This window comes from Myotis lucifugus, unplaced genomic scaffold (assembly GCF_000147115.1).
Source record: "Myotis lucifugus unplaced genomic scaffold, Myoluc2.0 scaffold_223, whole genome shotgun sequence".
NCBI classification, from domain to species: Eukaryota; Metazoa; Chordata; class Mammalia; order Chiroptera; family Vespertilionidae; genus Myotis; species Myotis lucifugus.
The window spans coordinates 325,869-346,645 of NW_005871271.1; the positions used below are offsets into that span (position 1 = coordinate 325,869).

Consider the following 20,777-nt stretch of genomic DNA (forward strand, 5'->3'; position numbering starts at 1 on the left):
GGACCACTGGTTGGCTGGGATCAGAGGCGAGGGAGGGACAACTTGAAATGACCACGAGGAATCTCTGGGAAATTTCCTGTTCTTGATCATGGTGGTGGCTTCCTGGGCATGATTCTCTCACATTCATCACTGAATTGTTCAGTTAAATGGGTGCAGTTAATTGTATGCAAATTATAACTCAATAAAGCTGATTTTTTAATAAAGTAATGAGAACCAATGAAAAAGAATTCATACCAGTTAAGTATATAATTAGCATATCCAGTGTTTATGTGAATAGTGCGTTTAAAATGTTTAACAGTGCACGTAGTTTTTTTCCTTAGGTACTTCAAACACTGCCCCTAGATACGGATTTTGTGATTAATTTGCCTGACAAACCTCAGCCAGTGCCCCCGAGAGTTCATTCCAGTCCCACTCCTCTCTGCATGAGTACAAACTCTGAATAAGTGCGGTCTATATTAAGAATAATTGTAAAAAAGTGGAAAGCCTGATAGAAAGCTCGGTGAGGGATGGGACAGCTGTGCTGACAGTGCGACATTCAAACTTTGTTCTAAGGTTCATTCTGTTCCAAACTCTCATATGCTCTCAAGCCAACCGATCTTCACATAAACTTCTGCTGGTAAGGATACAGATGGTCCACAACCTACAATAGTTCAACTTACAACTTTATCTGCAGAGACATACTGATGAAATGATATGGATTTCTCTCATTCAATACTCACCACAGCCCACTAATATAAATATGACTGTTATCCCCATTTTTTCCATTTAAGGAAACTGATATTCAGAGAAGTACAGTTATTTGCCCAAATTCACCTACCTAATAAGAGGCAGGACTGAGATTTATATATTTGGAGTACTTTTTAACTGGTTTAAGTGAAAGTTCCAACAGAGAACTAAAGTATTAAATCTTTTTTTCTGCATCACTAATAAAAAAGCACATATTTAAATACACTACTGACATTTTGTGCGGCTTTTTCTTGTCACTAGAATGTCATATTCTTCCTACTGGGAAATCAATATTTGGTGGGAAATTGATTCATCTGTTTCTTTAAGAGCAGATTCTGCAAAATAAAGTCACATGAGCTTCTAGGGAATGTCCCCAGATTGGGGAGCTACCAGCTTCTAGGAAGAACCAGAAATGTGGCAAACGGTAAAACCAACAGGACAGCAAAGGACTAGGAAAGACTGCATTTAGGCAGCTGGGAGTTGGCATGAAAACCGCAGTCAAAACCGCCACACTGCCAGGCTCATGGCTGACAATCATTCACAAATCTGTAAAACTGCTGGTCACCACCACCATCTCTAGTTAAGGTGTTGTTTAAACATTCATAAGGAAAAAAATGAGAATAGATAAAAATAAATTGTTAGGTAGACTAACCCTCAAGTCTCCTAAATAGCTTTGGTAATTGAAAGTCTGAAAATCATAAATATAATAAGTACATATTCTGACCTTCAACAAAAGTCCTTTTCAGTCACTCAGCTCAATAATACTAGTATGGTGTTTCAGAATTTACTTTCTGGGGTCATGGTTAAAGTATAACACTCTTACACAGTTTCCATCACTTAATTCTAATAGTCCTGGACTACTCCTAGGAATTATATCACTTAGAGTGAAGCCTTTGTGTGAAGGGGAGGCTAATTGCACCTTATATTTAAAAAAATACATGTTTGAGTACAGTTGCTACCTGATATTTAGCTTTCTCCTTTCCTCCCTCGTCTGGAAATCTCTGGTGTTACTAGAATGCAGAAAGACTACCCTGGGGCAATGGTGGCAAGGTCCAACTCCAGTTATACTTTCTTATTCTGGCGTGAACTCCCGTTCAGTCACATGTGTGCTTATTTGGCAGCAGAGGAGCAGAGGGAAGGGACATAGCACACAGCTGCCATCTGCGGCTCCCTCTCCCGGCTGCCCTAGCAATGAGGACAAGGGTGGGAGTTCCTCCTAGAGACAAGAGCAGAGTGTATGTCACAATGGGCCCACAGAAGTGTTTTTCAGGAAGCAACATTTGGACCTTGCACATTAAAAAGCAAAGCAGCCATTGTAGGCGCACTCTGCAATGATAGCATCAAGTCACATTGTGGAAACTTCCGATTATCAGTCCAGTCCAGCAGTCACAGCTGAGATCAAGTGAGGCTGCAGCCTCCTGTGCTCGGCCAACTGTCTCCAGTTGGGTACAGACATCTCCAGTGTCTCACAGCCCGAATCACTCCCTACTGTCTTACCTGGCCCACTACATCAGGTAATTTTACCAGCTGGTCCCTTAAGCATTTGAATTTGCAACCCCTGGTCCACACTCATCAATTTAAAAAGGTACTTACAGTTGCATGACCAAGTACAAGTGATTTGGGCTTTCATAAATGTCTTCCAGGGCAACAATATTTTCATGCTTAATCCTGAAAGAACAATGAAACACACACAGAGAATAATAAGTACGAGACATGAAAACTTTTAAAAACAAATGTCATTATAGCATAAAGTTCTAAATGTTAACAAGAAGAACAGGGTCAAAATGGAGTCACTTGTGCTAAGCCCCACATCAGAAAACCAAGACTTAAAACCTAATCTAATTGCAGTTATACCCACAGGTATGAAATATTAACTGGCCAGTCTGGAATTTTCTGGTTGACACAAGAGTGAATTTGCTACATAGCCCCCTTCTGTCCTCCATAAATAGATTAACTAAGTCTGACACAACCCATTATTTTTCCCTTCTGCCTATAAAATCCTTCCATTTTATACACCTCCTCAGAGCTCCTTTCTGCTTGATAATGAGATGCTGCCCAATTCATGACCTGCTCAATAAAGCCAATTAGATCTTTAAAATTTATTCAGTTGAATTTCTGTTATTTAATATAATGCAAACTCCTTAACATTTAAGACTCCTCACAATCTTGTCTCTAACTTGTTCCCAGGCCTATTTCCCCCCTACTTTCTGCTCCCCTTCATTCATTCATGAAGCTCTAGACCTCTCCAATGTAGCAATACTAGATTAACTACTATTGTTTCACATGTATCCCAGCCTCCTTGCATTTATTCATATGAATCTCAAAAATGGGTCAAACATGTCAAAATCCCATTAACTTGCAGGACGAATTTAATTCTCCCTCTTCTGTAGTTTTCCAATGGTGTCAGAGACTGGCCTAAACAGTTCATTGCATGCAAAGCCATCCACACATACATAGTGAGATGTTCCAGATGTTTCATTGTAAAGTTCATGACTCCAGTGTAGGCAAAGGAAAACCAGACTGACCCCTCATTGTGACCAACACTACCAATGTCAATTCAGTACCTCAAGGAAACTAGACAGATGCTGCTGAAAGTGTGGCTTCCAAATAGGCAGCACTAGCATCTCCTGGGAGCTTGTTGGAAAGCAAATTTTCAAGCTCTCCCTGTCAGACAGAATCAGAGTGTGTAAGGGCAGGGCCAGGAATCGCTTTAATAAAATTCTCAGATGTAACAAAGATGGCGGTATAGGTAAATGCCGGTACTCACAACCACATCAAAATTACAACTAAAATACAGAACAACCATCATTCAGAACCACCTGAAAGCTGGCTGATGGAAGTCCTACAACTAGAGAAGTAAAGAAGAAAGTACATCCAGACCAGTAGGAGGGGTGGAGGCACAGAACTAACTAGTCTGACACCCATGTGTGGCTTGCTTTAATTGGGAGGGCTCTCTCCACTGCAGAGACCTCCTGTGAAAGGGAGTCCCAGCCCCACACCAGACCTCCAGCCAAGTGTTTCAGAGCTGGGAAGAGAAGCCTCCATAACTTGGAGCTGTAAAAGCCAGTGGGATGGTAGTTGAGTGACACAGAGGCTGCTGAAGACCCAGACAGTCCCTCTTAAAGGGCTGGCGTATGAACTTACAAAGTCCTGCTCCCTCTGAGCTCTAGCGCGGGTCAGCGGTACTAGGGGAACCAGGGACATATGGGGCAGGAACCTGGAGGCAGCTTTCTCCCAGATGGAGGTGCTCACAGGGGTCATTATCCCTGTCACATCTACATTTCTATCAACATGGCTCACACTGTTCACTCCACCCTGGTGATTCCCTGAGACCCTGCCCCATCCAACTTGCAGCCCCACCCAACCTGTTTGCAACAGCTTTCCCATATGAATGGCCTGTCCTGGATCAGGCTCCAGACTTTCCTAAAATCTCTCAAACAAGTAGCAGCTGGCATCAGCATGCCCCATAACTATCAATAAGAGGCCCAAGACCTGGCACTTGCAACAGCCTGCCTTGCTTCACAGCTTGGATTCACCTGGGTTTTTTTAAGCCCAACACAAGTAGCAGCCATCTGCAGATCACTCCGTAGCTTGTGCAGGGTAGCCCCAGGCAGTGGCTGACTTTGCACCTCCCAGGAGGCCCCAGAGCCAGTGCAGACCAGACCAGATTATAACTCTACACATTCACAAGTGACACACTCAAGGGGCAGACTCAGTGAGCACAAAGCCCCACTAAAGCAATTCCTGCTCCATATGGGTGTCCTCTACACAGCAGCTCTTCCACTGTAGTCACAGTGGGTCCTCACAGCCAATTGGCCTGGAGGTCAACTGCTTCTAGTGACACCAAAAGTAATTACAGCTCAATTACAACAAGACTGTGCACACAACCAACACAGGGGTGCACCTATAGTGTCCAGCTCCAGTGACTGAGGAGGCTGAGCCACTAGGCCCTACAGGACACCTACTACACAAGGCCACTCTACCAATTCCAGAAGACATAACAGCTCTACCTAATACACAGAAACAAACACAGGAAAGCAGCCAAAATGTGGAGACAAAGAAACATGTCACAAATAAAAGAACAGAAGAAACCTCCAGAAAGAGAAATAAATGAAATGTAAGCAAGCAAAATAATGGATACAGAGTTCAAAACAATGGTTAAAAGATTGCTCAATGATCTTAATGAGTGCTTCAAGCAAATTAATGAGACCTTCAAGGGAATTAATGAGAGCTTCAAGGGACTTGGTGAGACTTTCAAGGATTTTAATGAGAATGTCAAAGACATGAAAAAGGACCAGTCAGAAATTAAGAATAATTTACAGGGATTCAAAAATAGAGTAGAGGATTCTGAGAATCAAATCAACAATTTGGAATATTAGGAAGCAAAAAACACCCAATCAGAAGAACAAAAAGAAAAAAGGATCCAAAATTATGAACATAATGTGAGGAGCTCTGGGACAACTTCAAGTATACCAACATCCGAATTATAGAGGTGCCAGAAGAAGAGAGAGAGCAAGATATTGAAAACCTATTTGAAGAATAATGACAGAAAACTTCCCCTACCTGGTGAGAGAAATAGACTTATAAGTGCAGGAAGCAAAGAAAGTCCCAAACAAGAGAAACCCAAGGAGTCCCACACCAAGACACATCATAAGTAAAAAGCCAAGGGTTAAAGACAAAGAGAGAATCTTAAAGGCAGCAAAAGAAAAGCAGTTACCTACAAGGGAGCACCCATACAACTATCAACTGATTTCTCAACAGAAACTTTGCAGACCAGAAGGGAGTGGCAAGATATATTCAAAGCGATGAATAGCAAGGACATACAACCAAGATTACTTTACCCAGCAAAGCTATCATTTAGAATTGAAGGTCAGATAAAGAGCTTCACAGACAAAAAAAAGTTAAAGGAGTTCATTACCACCAAACCAGTATTACATGAAATGTTGACGGGTATTCTTTAGGAAGAAAAATAAAATAGCACTAAATACATATCTATCAACAATTGAATCTAAAAATCAAAATAAACGAATAAGGTATCTAATGAACAAAATAAATGGATGAATAAAATAGAACCAAAGGCAGGCAAACATGGAACAGACTGATGAATATCAGAGGAAAGCGGGGACAGGGGGCAGGAAGAGATTAATCAAAGATCTTATATGCATATATGCATTACCTGTGGACACAGACACTAGGGTGGTGAAGGCCTGGGGTGGGGAAGGAACCAGGTGGAGGAGGCAAATGGGGGGAAAAAGTGGTCATCTGTAATACTCTCATCATTAAATTTTTTTTAAAAGAATCAACCAATGAATGGGTCAATAAGTAGAACAACAAGTTGACATTTCTCTCACTAAAAATCAATAAATAAAATTTTTTAAAAGTGGAAAAAAAAACACCTCAGAAGATCTGTATATACCAAGTTGAGCTAGAGAAATTCTGTATTAGGCCAGTGCTTCTCAAAGGAAGTGTGCACAGGAAGAACCCGAGGTTCTGGATGCACACCCTAACTGAGCAGGTCAGAGGCGGGGTAGAGGGGATGGCTGAGAATCTGCATTTCTAACATGCTCCCTGGAGAGGCCCATGCTGCTGGTCTGACAACAAGCTTCTAACTACACATCAAGGGAGAAAAAAACAGCTTGATGCTTGCTCCCGGAACTCCCCACTAAGAGCAGCTTCTGCTCGAAATTTCAGGTCTGATAGTTATTTAAAGCATTTGAGAAAAGAATCATTTCATTACTCTATGAGCTAATTAGCTCTTACCACAAGCTTTTCACTGAAATTATTGCTGAACCACCTAAAAGCCAGCATTTAATGAACAGATTCTTATGAACCCTTATAAGCAGGGACTATATCTTACTCATTTTGTTTTTCCCTTGTACCTCCATTGATCTCCTAAATAAACGTTTCCTGGATGAATAGGATTTAAAAGTTGTTGCTATTAAACAGCAAAATCATTAGTTAGTTAGGAAAAACAGGCAATTTTCCTAAGTGTGAGATGCTTACAAAAAGAAGTTTACAAGGTGGAACAAATCAGATTATCTTGCCTTTGAGCAGCTGAAAGAAGGAAACAAAATAGTTAATTGTGCCCAGCTGGTGTGGCTCAGGAGTTGAGCATCAATCCAGGAACCAAGAGGTCACTGGTTTTATTCCTGGTCAGGACACATGCCCAGGTTGTGGGCTTGATCCCCAGTGGGGAGCATGCAGGAGGCAGCAGGTCGATGATGTTTCTCTCTCATCAATGTTTCTCTCTCTATCTATCCCTCTCCCCTCCCCTCTCTCTAAAAATCTAAGCAAAATAAGCCAGGCAGAGAAAGACGAGTATCACATGATCTCACTCATATGTGGAATCTAATGAATAAAATAAATTGATGAACAAAATAGATCCAGAGACATAGAAACATGGAACAGACTGTCGAATCTCAGAGGGAAGGTGGGAGTGGGTAGGAAGAGATCAACTGAAGAACTTGTATGCATATATGCATAACCCACAGACACAGACAATAGGGTGGTGAAGGCTTGTCATGGAGTGGGAGGGGGAGTGCTAAAAGAAGTCAATGGAAAAAAAGGGGACATATGTAAATCTTTTTAAAGATTTTTAAAAATCAATAAAAACACATTAAAAATAAATATAAAATAGTTAACTGAGAGTGGTGATGCTTTGATTCTTCAAGCTTTCATCAGTCAATGCGGTTTTTTTTGGGGGGCGGGGGGAGGTTTTTTCTAAAACTGGGGGCCCGGTCCCCAAGTACCAAAATTCACCCCCCCGGGGGGGGGGGGGGGGGCTGGGGGGGAGGGAGAGGGGCCACGGGAGGTTGGCTGTGGGAGCCCACTGACCACCAGGGGGGAGCTCCTGGATTGGGCAACTGCACCCTGGGGGTCAGGGGGCATCATAGCGACTGGGCGTTCCAGTCTTTCTGGCCGTTTGGTTGTAAAAGTCACTTAGGTTTTTATATATATAAATTCACTTTTCCCCTGATTCAAATACATACGCCTAATTATTTGTTAGTAGTGGTTACTGTGATACCTGAACAAAATAACACCAGCAATATGTTATGTGAACCAAGTAAACTCTGCCACCAAGGAAGCCAAGACAGATTAATCTGGGACTGCCCAGATCCTAGATGTTTGTGAATTATCATTGTTGGCTATCACTGAAAGAATATCACCACAAAAAGTATAACATATGGATTTTCCCTTCCATTAATGACTTAAAATTTTCAATTGGAATCAATCACATGGGCACAAATATTTTCTTTAAGTCAGTTGAGTTAATTTGGGGGTTAATTAAGACCTTAGATTTATGGAAAAAATGAAAGGAATGTGGTTTATATATAGGGTTGTCAGGTAAAATGCAGGGCACCCAGTTAGGTTTAATTCTGAATAAACAATGAATGCTTTTTTAGTAAAGTATGTCCCAAATATTGCATTGCTGTTTATCTGAAATTAAAATATGATTGGATGCCCTGCATTTTCACATGCTAACTCTGGCCATCCTACTACATGAATCATAGTCGATGAGCCTCTACAGTGGCTTAGAGAGTTGTCCCTACAGTTACAGCTGCCCTTGGAGATTGAGCCAAGAAGGCAGTTTGAGCCTTGGACTACAGCTATTAATACAGATTCAACTATATACAAGAAATCAACTACGTACAAAGCACTTGCCCAATCAAAGCCAGAGACTAATAAATTAAGAATATAACCCCTTCTTTGGATTTAGGGGATGGAGAAATTAGTCTATTTACCTTGCCATGTCTTACATGAATTCTTCCAGTGGCTGGAATGACTAACTATTCCTTTTCTACTAACTAACTATTCCTCTTATACTAACTATTCCTCTTAACTAATGAGTCAAGTAATCAAGCAATTGTCATTTACTGACTTTCTACTATGTGTTTGGGAGAATACAAGAAAAAATAAAATACGGTTTTGTCCTCAAAAAGCTCATCACCTAGATGGAGAGATCCACGAAACAATTGGGAATGAATTAAATGCTAGACTGTAGAATTGGTGCTAAGTTCAGAGAAAGCAAGGCCCTACCTGGGTCAGAATTATCGTGAAGACCTCAAGAAAACAACAGGAGTCAAGCTGAGTTGAGGAATGTTTGAATAAGTACACTTCAGAAATTTTAAAGAAATCCTAAAATGGACTCTTAAATGTCTCTTAAGAAAAGTGTTTTAATTAACCTGTATATTTTAGAACATGGTAGAAGAAAACATGCTGGCCTCCCACAGCTGTTTTCAGGTCCTCTGTTCCACCCTTAGATTCCCTAAGATATACAAACACTGAACTTCACATTTTATCATTATTTTAGTACCTAGGCTATCTTCACAAAAGGCCATATGAATATCATGAACACATCTCTGGGTGCCCATCATGTACCAGGGTGCCCACCATGTACCAGGCACAGTACTAGGCATCACAAGAGACATATCTCAGCTTTGTGAAGTTCACACAGGTGGGCATCCAGCTGTAGCTGGTTCACTTCATGGGCACCTTTCCTATATTTACCAGAAAAACCAGCCTCCCTATAATTAGCAGTGACTCCTGGGAGCAACACAGAACAAGCTTATGCCCTCTTCTCATATACCAGTATCTTGCAAATGTTTGACAGATACAGTATCTCTATTTAATCTTCTCATCACTGACCTATCCTCCTCCCATAGGATTTATATGCCTCACCATGTTATTGTCACTCTTGTTTATCCAGACTATAATTTCAGAACTAAAAGTAATGATTCCAATATAAATATAGCACCAAAAATGAGGTATTAGTGCTGGCCAGTGTGGCTCAGTTGATTGGAGCATAGTTCTGTTGGAAGGTCGCAGGTTTGATCCTGGTCTGGGTACATATGGGAGGAAACCGATTGATGTGTCTCTCTCACATCGACGTTACTCTCTCTCTCTTTGTCTGCCTCCCTCTCTAAAGTCAATAAAAAATAATAAGAATGGGGTATTAGTAATATAGTAGAACTATTAACCAGTATGAGGTAGATATAGTATATTTTCAAATAAAGCCTAACATTATATATTACTTTAGGCAGCTGAACAACTGTTGGCATATAAAGAATATAAGCTGCATGGGGGTGCAGATTTTTTACTATTTTGTTCATTACTGTCTCCCCAATGCCAAGAAAAGTACATGGCTGGTATAATTTACAATACATATTTGTTGGATGGATGGATGATTAAAAAAATATTAAGCTTATGATCAATTAAACAGCCAGATCACTTTTATTTAAACTTCTACCAAACAAAATTTCCTTTATTACTCAAGCTTGATCTTTCTTTTTTAATCCTCACCCAAGGACACACCTTTCATTGATTTTAGATAGAGGAAGGGAGAGGGGAGAGAGAGAGAGACAAACATCGATGTGAAAGAGAAACATTGATCTCAATTATCTCCTGTAGGTGCCCCCAGTGGACCCTCTAACCAACTGAGCCACACGGGTCAAGGTGCTCAACCTTGATCTTTTGAGCTTTGTCACTCCCTGCATAGTAGAAGACATGGTATGTAATGGTCACTAATTCAAAATCTACATTCCCATGGTGATTCTGGGAACCAAAGTAATTTCATAGCACTTGGGGAGTGAGGCTTTTTGCCTTTTTTTTTCAATAAATTCAGGCTGTTTTGGGGGGTTCTATGCAATGTTTCACATGATCAGAAATATTCTGAATTTTGATTCTCTCATCTATTTCTATTAATTATGCCTCTCAACTTAGGGCCATCTGCATATTTGGTTGGTACACATATATCCCATATGCCTTTATCCAAATCCTTAAAGTATTCAGTGAAAGGTTATATGTCAGAGCTCCATAGTGTTCCATCAGAAGCCCCATCAAGATAACTGAGACATTAGTCAGCTGGACTCAATTGCTGTCAAGTTGCTAACCCAGCAAAACTATCATCTAGTCCAGTGGTCGGCAAACTGCGGCTCGCGAGCCACATGAGGCTCTTTGGCCCCTTGAGCGTGGCTCTTCCACAAAATACTGACTTCTGCACATGGGCCACAAAGTTTCAATCGCACTGTACGTGCACGCCCACACATGGTATTTTGTGGAAGAGCCACACTCAAGGGGCCAAAGAGCCGCATGTGGCTCGCGAGCCGCAGTTTGCCAACCACGGATCTTGTCCCATATTTTATCATCCTCTCTATAAAGACGACAAATCAAGATCCTTTTGCTAAAAGGGCATTCTTCAGTTTTTACCTACCACATAATACTACTTAAAAGGGAAAATGCATACTTGAAAAATATTTGTTCTTAGTAAACTCATGGTGGCTCCTAGCAACCAATGTAGTCTTTACTACATGATCACCAACCATCTGCTTAACTGTTCCAGAATTTTACTGTGTATTGAAGTCAAACTTCCTGGTCTATACATCTTATATTCTTAACCTTTTTTATGTTTGGAAAATTTACCAACATCTCATACATTGTGTTCACCAACATTTCAACTGTGATTCTTTTGTGATAAGTGCAATTTCCTCAGTCCCCTGGGATGTAACAAATCTAAATCTAGTGGTGAACTAATTTTATAACTTTCTCTAGGCCCTACTTACATAGCTGTATTATATATACCGTTATTGTTAACTATGTGTCAAGACTGTACTAAGTATTTGTAATGATTTCATTTAATACAACCATCCTACCAAGTAGATACAATTCTCCCTTTTCAAAAAGGGAAAACTAAGTCTCCAAAAGGTTAAGTATAGCTTTACACTATAACGTCATATTAGTTAAGTTATAAGAATATAGAAGAGCTCATATAAATTCAGAGTTATTTGTATAAAAGTATAACACTTAAAGTCAAGGTATTACATTTCATAACTAACAATACAATATCCACTTCCAGGGGTGCAGAGATTTGTAGAACTATTTTGAAATTTAGTGGAAGCTCTCAAGATATTTGGTTGTAAATATCCTGACACATTAAATCCCAGTGGGTCAAAGTGAACTAGAGGAAGAGACATTCATATGCAGAAGAAATAGTTAGGAGTCCAGAAATTATAATTAGAAAGAGCCTTCATCAGCCCAGATCTGTTAGTGTCATCAAAAGGGAGAATAAAGTGGACAGAGAAAAGAGGCCGGAGGTCAGCTACAAGCAAATGGAAAACCAAGGTTCTGTTAACCTTGCATAGGTTGATAGCTAAATCCCTGCAGATCAGTGTTCAATCTTTCCAAAACATGGTCAAGAGGACCTTCATACATGAGGAATGGTCACCCCCAAAAGCAATTAGCAAAAATTCAAAGGGATAATGTCACTAAAAAGCAACTTGAGGGGATAAAAAGAACCCCACTTAACTTTGACCACTTACCATCTACCAGGCCCAAAGTAAACATTAGCTGATACATCTATGTCCAGAGGGTAAATGGTTTACATAGCAATCTACACTAAAGTCTCTATAATCCCATGAAATGTACAAAAGTGGACAGAGGGAAGTAGGCCCAGGCACAGAGAGAAAAGTTGACTAGAAAAACAGCATATGGGCCTCATTGTAGACTCCAGACTGCATGGTAAATGACAACCAAGTTAGAGAACCCCAGAAAGAGCCAGCAAAACATTTTAAAGTTAATTCATGAAGAAAAAAATCAGTGCCAAATGCACAAGTAGGCCCCATTCCAAACCCCCCAAACTGGAGGGAACACCAGGACCCAGAGGACAGGCACTCTATTGAATACACATGCTTCTGTGAAATGATAGCTACATCGTTTCTCTCTCCAGTCCAATTCTCCACAGTTCAAGGACTCACAAATTCTGAATGCATGTAAAATGAGAAAAGTTAGAAAAACACAAAAGAGAAGAGGAGATAAAGGAAAGTTCAGCATTTTTTACTGTTTGTCTTCCAATCATGGTTCACTGACCTGGCACAGGAAAAGTGGGGCAGCAATTTTGAGAATTATCAGAAGGAAAAGGCAGCAAAAGACCTTTCCTTTGTGTCGGCTTCTTTGGAAATGGTCACTTAGCTATTCAGGTTAAAGAAGCCATTGGAGGGTAAGAGATGGAAGGAAACATAATCAGACAGGAGACAAGGTGATCATTAGTGATGGCAAAACTATGATGATGGAGGAACAGATCTCCCCACAGGAGCACAAGATGGAAGTTACATCAACAAGCCATTAATGAGCCTTGACCAGCTTCCTGTCTTCCTCTCAGGCACTTCCGAGTTAACCTTCCCCCAGGGAAAGGGCTCTCTTAGGGGAAAAGCAGACAGCTCTCAGGCAAAGACCCGAAAGGACTAGGTCTCCCACCATCCACTACCCTTTTTTCCTAAATTGTCCAGAAAAATTTAATTCACAGATGTTATTTCATTTTTATAACAACTCTATAAAGTAGGCTTTATTTTTCCTATTTTACAGATGATCACTCTCGGTTTATAAGCACTTAATTGCTCTTCCTACCTCCCTCTAGAGTTGCTCTCTTGTTAACCATTCTCCATGCTGTCTCCTGAGCCATTATTTTATAATATAGAAGAGAACAAACTTCTTAGCTTGAAATCCTCCAGTGGCTCCCTGTAGTCTAGAATAAAGTTCCAACAACCTGGCATGACATACCAGGTCCCTTGTGGCTAAGTCCTCACCTGTCCATCCCATCTCATCTCCTACTGCTGCCCCACACCAAAACTTTATTGGGCGTGGGCAGCTGTCACACACCTGTGCACACCTTCTCTGGCCATACAGGTGTGCTCATCCTTCTCATATCTTCTTATTAAACTACTCACTCTCCAAGACTCATTCTGTATCACCTTCATTGAGAACCCTTTACTATTCCTTACCTCTCACAGGGCTGAATCTCTCTCCTCTGGGCCACCTCAGTTCTTTTATCAGCCTGTTGTTATACATACTGCATTGCATCCCAAGTATCTGTGTGTATGCACACATGTATATATTTAAATGCTTTCATATTCAGATTTAAGTCTGTAAAGTTACATATCAAACTGATAATTGGTTACCTCAGAAAGTGTGCTAGGGTTGGAGGAGACTTTCCAATTTGTCTGAAGCAGGGTTATTCAACTGAACCACAAAGAGAGAAAAATTATTCAAGTGACTATTTTCTCATTATCCCAAGGATGTACCATTCTAGCTGTGTAGGAGAGAAAGTTAACACAGCATATTCAGTGAATACTTTAGGGCACTAGAGCTTGATTCCCTCACTGAGCCCAATTAGAGAAAGGTTATTAGACTGTTGCATTGCCAAACTTTTACAAAGAGGCACTTTTACAGCTCTTGAACAAAATCATTAACACCTGGTTCAACAAACAATATCCATAATGCTGGACACAGAGAAGTACATACAGATGCATTTAACTGCTCAAGCAATCAGATTAGGCTGGGTCTCAGAGCTGACACATCTAACTGCAAGGTGTTGGGCAAGTCATTAAATACTTTCTGACTGCATTTCCTCGTTTGTTAAATGAACACTGAAATATGTGTTTAATTATCTATCTATATACATATATAGATATATATCTACATATCTAATCTAATAAAAGAGAAACATGCAAATTGATCACACCTCCACTACACCCCAAGCCACACCCACCAGCCAATCAGAGCAACTATATGCAAATTAACCCAACCAAGATGGCGGCCAGCGCCACGGAGCTGGAGCAAGCAGGAGGCTTGGTTGCCCCGGCAATGGAGGAAGCCAAGCTTTCCATCTGCCCTGGCCGGCTGAGGCCTCCACCCAAGGCAACAAAGTTTCAATTATAGAAGATAAATAAATCCCAGATACCTGCTTCCAGCCAGCCTCCACTGGGAGCTTGGGTGGTTGGGGGCTGTGGGGATGGCTACACCCTCATGGGGCGAGGGTCCCCGCTGGGGGGCTTAGCCAGCCTGCAAACAGCCATAAGCCCCTCACACAGACTGGCCAGGCACCCCAGCAGGACCCCCCACCCTGAAGGGGGTGTGGCCAGCCTGAAAATGGCCCTCAGCCCCTCACCCAGGCTGGCCAGGCACCCCAGCAGGGACCCCTACTCTGAAGGGGTTGTGGCCAGCCTGAAAACAGCCATCAGCCCCTCACTCAGGCTGGCCAGGCACCCCAGTGGGGACCCTCACTCTGAAGCGGGTGTGGCCAGTCTGAAAACGGCCCTCAGCCCCTCACCCAGGCTGGCCAGGCACCCCAGTGGGACCCCCCACTCTGATCAAGACACCCTTCAGGGCAAACCAGCTGGCCCCCACCCATGCACCAGGCCTCTATCCTATATAATAAAAGGGTAATATGCAAATTGACCATAACAGCAGAACAACTCAGAATGACTGGTCACTATGACACACACTGACCACCAGGGGGCAGACGCTCAATGCAGGAGCTGCCCCCTGGTGGTCAGTGTGCTCCCACAGGGGGAGCTCTGGTCAGCCACAAGCCAGGCTGATGGCTGCCAGTGCAGCGGTGGTGGTGGGAGCCTCTCCTGCCTCCTCAGTAGCACCAAGGATGTCTGACTGCAGCTTAGGCCTGCTCCCTGCTGGCAAGTGGACATCCCCTGAGGGCTCCGGGGCTACCAGAGGAATGTCTGACTGCCATCTTAGGCCCTATCCCCCGGGGAGCAGGCCTAAGCCAGTAGGTGGTCATTCCCTGAGGGGTCCAAGACTGCAAGAGGGCACAGGCCGGGCTGAGGGACCCCCCCCCCCCGAGTGCACAAATTTTTGTGCACTGGGTCTCTAGTATCTATATATCTACATCTCTCTCTCTCTCTCTCTCTCTACATATATATATATATATATATATATATATATATATATATATATATATATGTGGGGAGGGTCTAACATATTATATATACATATATATATATATGTATATATATCATATAAAGAGATATCTTGTCTATTAAGAATATAGGCCATTGAACAGACAATAGTATGGTGAGGACCAAGAGAGGGGGAATGGGGGCTGGGTGGAGGTGGGAAAGGCATGGGAAGTGGGGGACACCTGCAATGGTGTCAATAATAATAATAATAATAATAATAATAATAATAGAATATAGGCCACCCCAGGAATGACCAACATTCAAAATCCAAAGCTTCAAATCATCTCTCTTTGCTACCAGGAGATGGGGCTAAAATCAACATTAGAATAAGGAGGTGACCACACATTGGAAATCAACTGCATCTTAAGTATGCAAACCGGTTTTTGTTTTGTTTTGTTTTTAGGATCAAGTATTTCATGTGATATTCTCTCATTGTGAAATGAGTCTTGCTTTGAATCCTTAAAAACCAACAACAAGCAAAACATTTGTGTACAGCCCACCACATTTTCAAAAAAGTATCTCAGGCATCTTGAGTACAATTTAGGGCACACAGGATAGGAGCCTGGCCAGCACTGTGTGTAGGGAGGCCAGGCTAGAGCCTGTAATGACACCATGTGAGGGGCACCCACTAGGCTGGCCCTATCTCTACAGGGCTGTGTGCAGGCTCTCCTCATCTATAAATTAACTACTCCAACAGGATACTCTCTGAGGTCCTTTCCAGCTCTAGCAACCAATGAACCTAAAATTATAATGAGGCAAAGGGTACAGGGGTATACATGGGCCCACAAAGCCAATATTCAGTGTTCTCAGGATAGTGCTTGCTGCACAGAAGCCTGGATTAACACAGCCTTCACAGCTCTCTTTCTGACTGGGCAAGTTTGTCAAACATGAAATAGGCTTTCCTGAGATGGGAATTCATTTACACAGAAAGATTTTCTTTCCCTTCCCCTGTAGCCCTGGACCAATAGATAAATAACCAAGTGACTTGCTCATGTCTAGAATAGCTCCAGAAGACCCAGCTGGGGCCTAGCTGTCTGTAGTCCAAAGGAGAAATGAGTTAAGTCCAAATAAGGGTGAGGAACATTATGGAAGAATGAATAAATAAATGAACAATTAATTGTGGCCCTCCTAAAGACTTATAGACCAAAGACACTCAAAAGCTGGATACCTGAATTTAAAAAAATTAGAAGATTTGACTGTATAATTTCCTTCCTATGTCTGTTATCAGACATGATAAATTGCCAATCGGTCTCAAACTTGGCTGCGTGTTAAGATTACCAGAGGAATTTTAAAATATACTGATAACTCGGCCCACCCTTAGAGATTATGATTATGATTTAAGGCTTGGGATGTAGTATAGGCATTGAGATTTAAAAAACAAACAAACAAAAAACGACAACAAGAAAAACCCACAAAAAAGCCCAAGTGACTCAAATGCAAAATTTAAGAATCCCTATTAAGTTATTGAATTCATAAGAACTTTAGATGCCAAGGAAGGATTCACCTTTAGATGGTTGGTGTTGGTAATTCCATCATTTTAGTTCCATTTTAAATTTATCTTGGCTGAATACATTTACTTTATAATGAGACTGATTTTTTAAAAATATATTTTTATTGATTTCAGAGAGGAAGGAAGAGAGAGATAGAGACATCAATGATGAAAGAGAATCATTGATTGGCTGCCTCCTGCATGCCCCACACTGGGGATCGAGCCCGCAACTGGGGCATGTGCCCTGACCGAGAATGGAGCCATAATCCCCTGGTTTATAGGTCGACACTCAACCACTTAGCCATGCTGGCTGGGCAATAATGGGACTGATTTAAAGGTTAAGATTCAGGGTGTTCTGAAACTGAAGATCCAAGGCTACTTGGCCAACACATTAGTCCTCTCAAGAAAAGAATACAAAAAAAGCAACAAATGTCAACGGTTTAATTGTAGCTTCTAATATTCCTTATTAAGGCTTTGAAACACTAACACGTTTAAGAAAATGTTGTCACTTCCTCCTCTGGATTTCGTGGTAACTTTTGTAGAAGAGTAATATATATTTCTCTGGATGTTTTCACATGAGAATAGATGCCTCGTCTTGGAGAACATCCAGGCACTCCCCTGCCTAGGACTTGAGATGAGGTCTGATAGCTTTGCCTTACTAGTTCCACTGGTTTGAAAATACAGCATCCAGCGCCACCTTCGAAGGGGAATCTCAGAACGTTTGTTCCAAGTCCACTGCAGATCATTACAACGTGAACTGAAAAGCTAGGCCTGTGTGAAACACTGCTGAGGGCCTGGCACCGGTGTCAACACCTGGCCTGCACCCTGCAGCTTCATCAACATGCTCTGACCCCCAGATTGAAGACACTGGGAGCTTGAATGCAGGGAGCATCTCAAAGTTCCTAGCTCTGAACACTTGCATTTAGGTGCACATAAAGGAAAGGGGACTAAAGCAATGCACTGGAATCTGGGGGAAAGGTATCTTTCCCTTTTCTTTCCTACTACAAAAGCTTTCTCTGTGCTGATACCCACAGTGAGCGTCTGTGTTGCACAACTCAAACCCAGGAGTATGCCAAGTCAATAGGTGCCCTGGAAAGCAGGCTCAGCTGCAGGGCCCTGGCACAGGCAGAGCTTTCACATCGACATAGTGACCAGGGGCCCTGAACAGGAAAGGAGAGGCACAGGCCTGCTGCCCATGCTCCTCCCAGAAGAAAGGAAGCACCTGGGCCAGGTGAGCACAATCCCTGGCAGCTCACTCACTCCGCTGGAACACTGTGCCATCCTATCCTATATAATGAAAGCGTAATATGCACATCAACTGAACAGCAGAATGACCAGTCACTATGACGCACATTGACCATCAGGGGGCAGATGCTCAATGCAGGAGCTGCCCCCTGGTGGTCAGTGTGCTCCCACAGGGGGAGCGTCACTCAGCCAGAAGCCAGGCTCACAGCTGGTGAGCGCAGAGGCAGTGGCGGGAGCCTCTCCTGCCTCCACTGCAGGAGGGCAGTAAGGAGCGAGGGGTCCCAGACTGCGAGAGCCTCAGACTGTGAGAGGAATGTCTGACTGCCGGGATCGGGCCTAAGCCGGCAGACAGATATCCCCCAAGGGGTCCCGGACTGTGAGAAGGTGCAGGCTAGGCTGAGGGACCCTCCCCCTCCAGTGCACGAATCTCATGCACTGGGCCTCTAGTCTACACTAATACAAGAGAAACATGCAAATTGACTGATCCTCTGCTACGGCCCACCAGGCAGTCAGAGCGAGCATGCAAATTAACCCAAAAAAGATGGCGGTTAATCTGCATATGCAGGCACAGAGCGAAGACTGAAGACAGCGTAGAAGGAAGCCAAGCGCTGCAGAAGGGAGCGAAGCTGTGGAGAAGCAAGGGAAGCAAGCGGGGCAGCAGAGACGAGAGGGAAACAAGTGGGGCAGCGGAGATGGGAGGGAAGCAAGGGGGGCAGCAGAGACGGGAGGGAAGCTTTGCTCTGGGTGCAGGAAGCCCTATTCTTGCAGGAATCTTCCTGCAACAGGCCTCTAGTTTACTTATAAAGCAGAAAGCAAATTGTAAAAGAAAGAGATGTGTTGAAAACAGAATAAGAAGAAAAATAGAGGAGGGAAATCTGCTTTGAAGTCCTAATATCAGTTCATTTTCAGCCTTAAGAGAGTTGAACCTATGCCATATACGTTCCTCACTATTCTAAGAAAGTGCCCACCGCAGATAAAATGGTGCAAAATCCAGTGTCCTTTAGTTTTTGCACATCAGTAATCAGTGCTGTCTCAGCCTGTTCTGGTCAGACCCAGGCTTCAGAAAAGCAGGCACATTCAAATGGAACGAAATAGTTTTCAAGCATCTACATGTTGAGAATTCATTAGGGTGTTTGTGATTGATCTTGTGCCATATATATGCTATACATATATGGGGGCAAAAGTAGGCTTACAGTTGTGCATACGTGAAATGCAGAGTTTATTCTTGTATTATTATTTATTAATTAGAGGCCCAGTGCATGAAATTTGTGCATGGGAGGGGAGGGTCCCCTCAGCCCAGCCTGCACCCTCTCCAATCCGGGACATCCCTCTCACAATCCTGGACCACTGGCTCCTAACCGCTCACCTGCCTGCCGGCCTGATAGCCCCTCACTGCCCCATCTGCCAGTTTGGTCACCCCTCACTGCCCCCCCCCCACCAGCCTGGTCGCCCCTAACTGCCCCTCCAGCAGGCCTGGTCACCCCCAACTGCCCTCCCTCCCCGCTGGCCTGGTTGCCCCTCACAGCCAGCTGTTCAGTCATTTGGTCATCCCTCACTGCCCCCCTGCCGGCCTGGTCACCCCACGCAGCCTGCTGTTCGGTCGTTTGGTCATCCCTCACTGCTCCCCCCCTGCTGGCCTGGTTGCCCCACGCAGCCTGCTGTTCGGTCATCCATCCAGTTGTTTCAGTCGTGATGGCCCCTGGCTTTTTATATATTAGGATTATTGTGTCATTTTCCATACAAACAACTGTAAACCTCCTGTGTGTGTGTGTGTGTGTGTGTGTGAATTTAAAACAACAGAGATAATCTCTGTTCGTGCATAATAAAGGCAACTCTGTATTCTTTCTTGAGAAAGCAAGAAGTAGTTTCTCCGTAAGTGAGACTGGAGTCATGATTAGGAAAGGCAGCATGTTTTGCTTTGTTGACGATTTTTAAGAGGAGGCGTGTGATATACACATCAGCTCTGCAAACTGCAGTTTTGTGTGGATTGGGGTTAAATGCTGAGACAGTTCTGAGGTTATAGTTTTATCCTGTTCTGGTAATAGATATGATATGATTATATGGTAACCTAAGGGATGTCAGCTCTTAAGAAAATTCCCAGGATGAGCTCCAGGGCTAGGTGCAAATTCTCAGAAATGAAATACTAATAGATTGTATCTAATAAATGAGTTGCTATGCACAGTTTTCTATTCCAGAGTTTAAAAAGAAATTAGGAAAGCAATTGGGCCATGAGAGATTGGGGGTGGAAAGAGAGAAAAAACCCCACCCCGTGGGTGTGTCTTTTATATAATCTCACGACCCCCCGGTGCTGGGGGGGGGGGGGGGGGGGAGAAGGGGAGAAGGGAGTGGCTTTGCTCTTATGCTCAAGCAAACAGTCAATGTGCTCAGGCAGTGGCCATGGTCTGCAAGCCAATCCGGGGAAGGCCAGGCCAGCCTGAGGCCACACACAGCCACCACGTGCATTTCAGGCGACTCTGCAAGACAGAGTGTTTCCTCCGAGCACCAGAGCATACTGTCTAGACTTCACTGAGGTCTCTTTTGAGCAGAGCTTTTCAATCTGGTTCCTCCAA

At 43.0% G+C, this 20,777-nt stretch overlaps 1 protein-coding gene across 1 annotated transcript in view; it reads right to left on the bottom strand.

The window, feature by feature from the left end:
• The window catches only part of CAMK1D (calcium/calmodulin dependent protein kinase ID), a 220,221-nt gene that overhangs the window by 117,180 nt on the left and 82,264 nt on the right, over window positions 1-20,777 (bottom strand). The window contains exon 2 of the mRNA XM_023761975.1: window positions 2,320-2,394. Coding sequence (XP_023617743.1) covers window positions 2,320-2,327 — 8 coding nt within the window. The 5' untranslated portion in view covers window positions 2,328-2,394. The remainder of the gene's footprint in view (window positions 1-2,319; window positions 2,395-20,777) is intronic.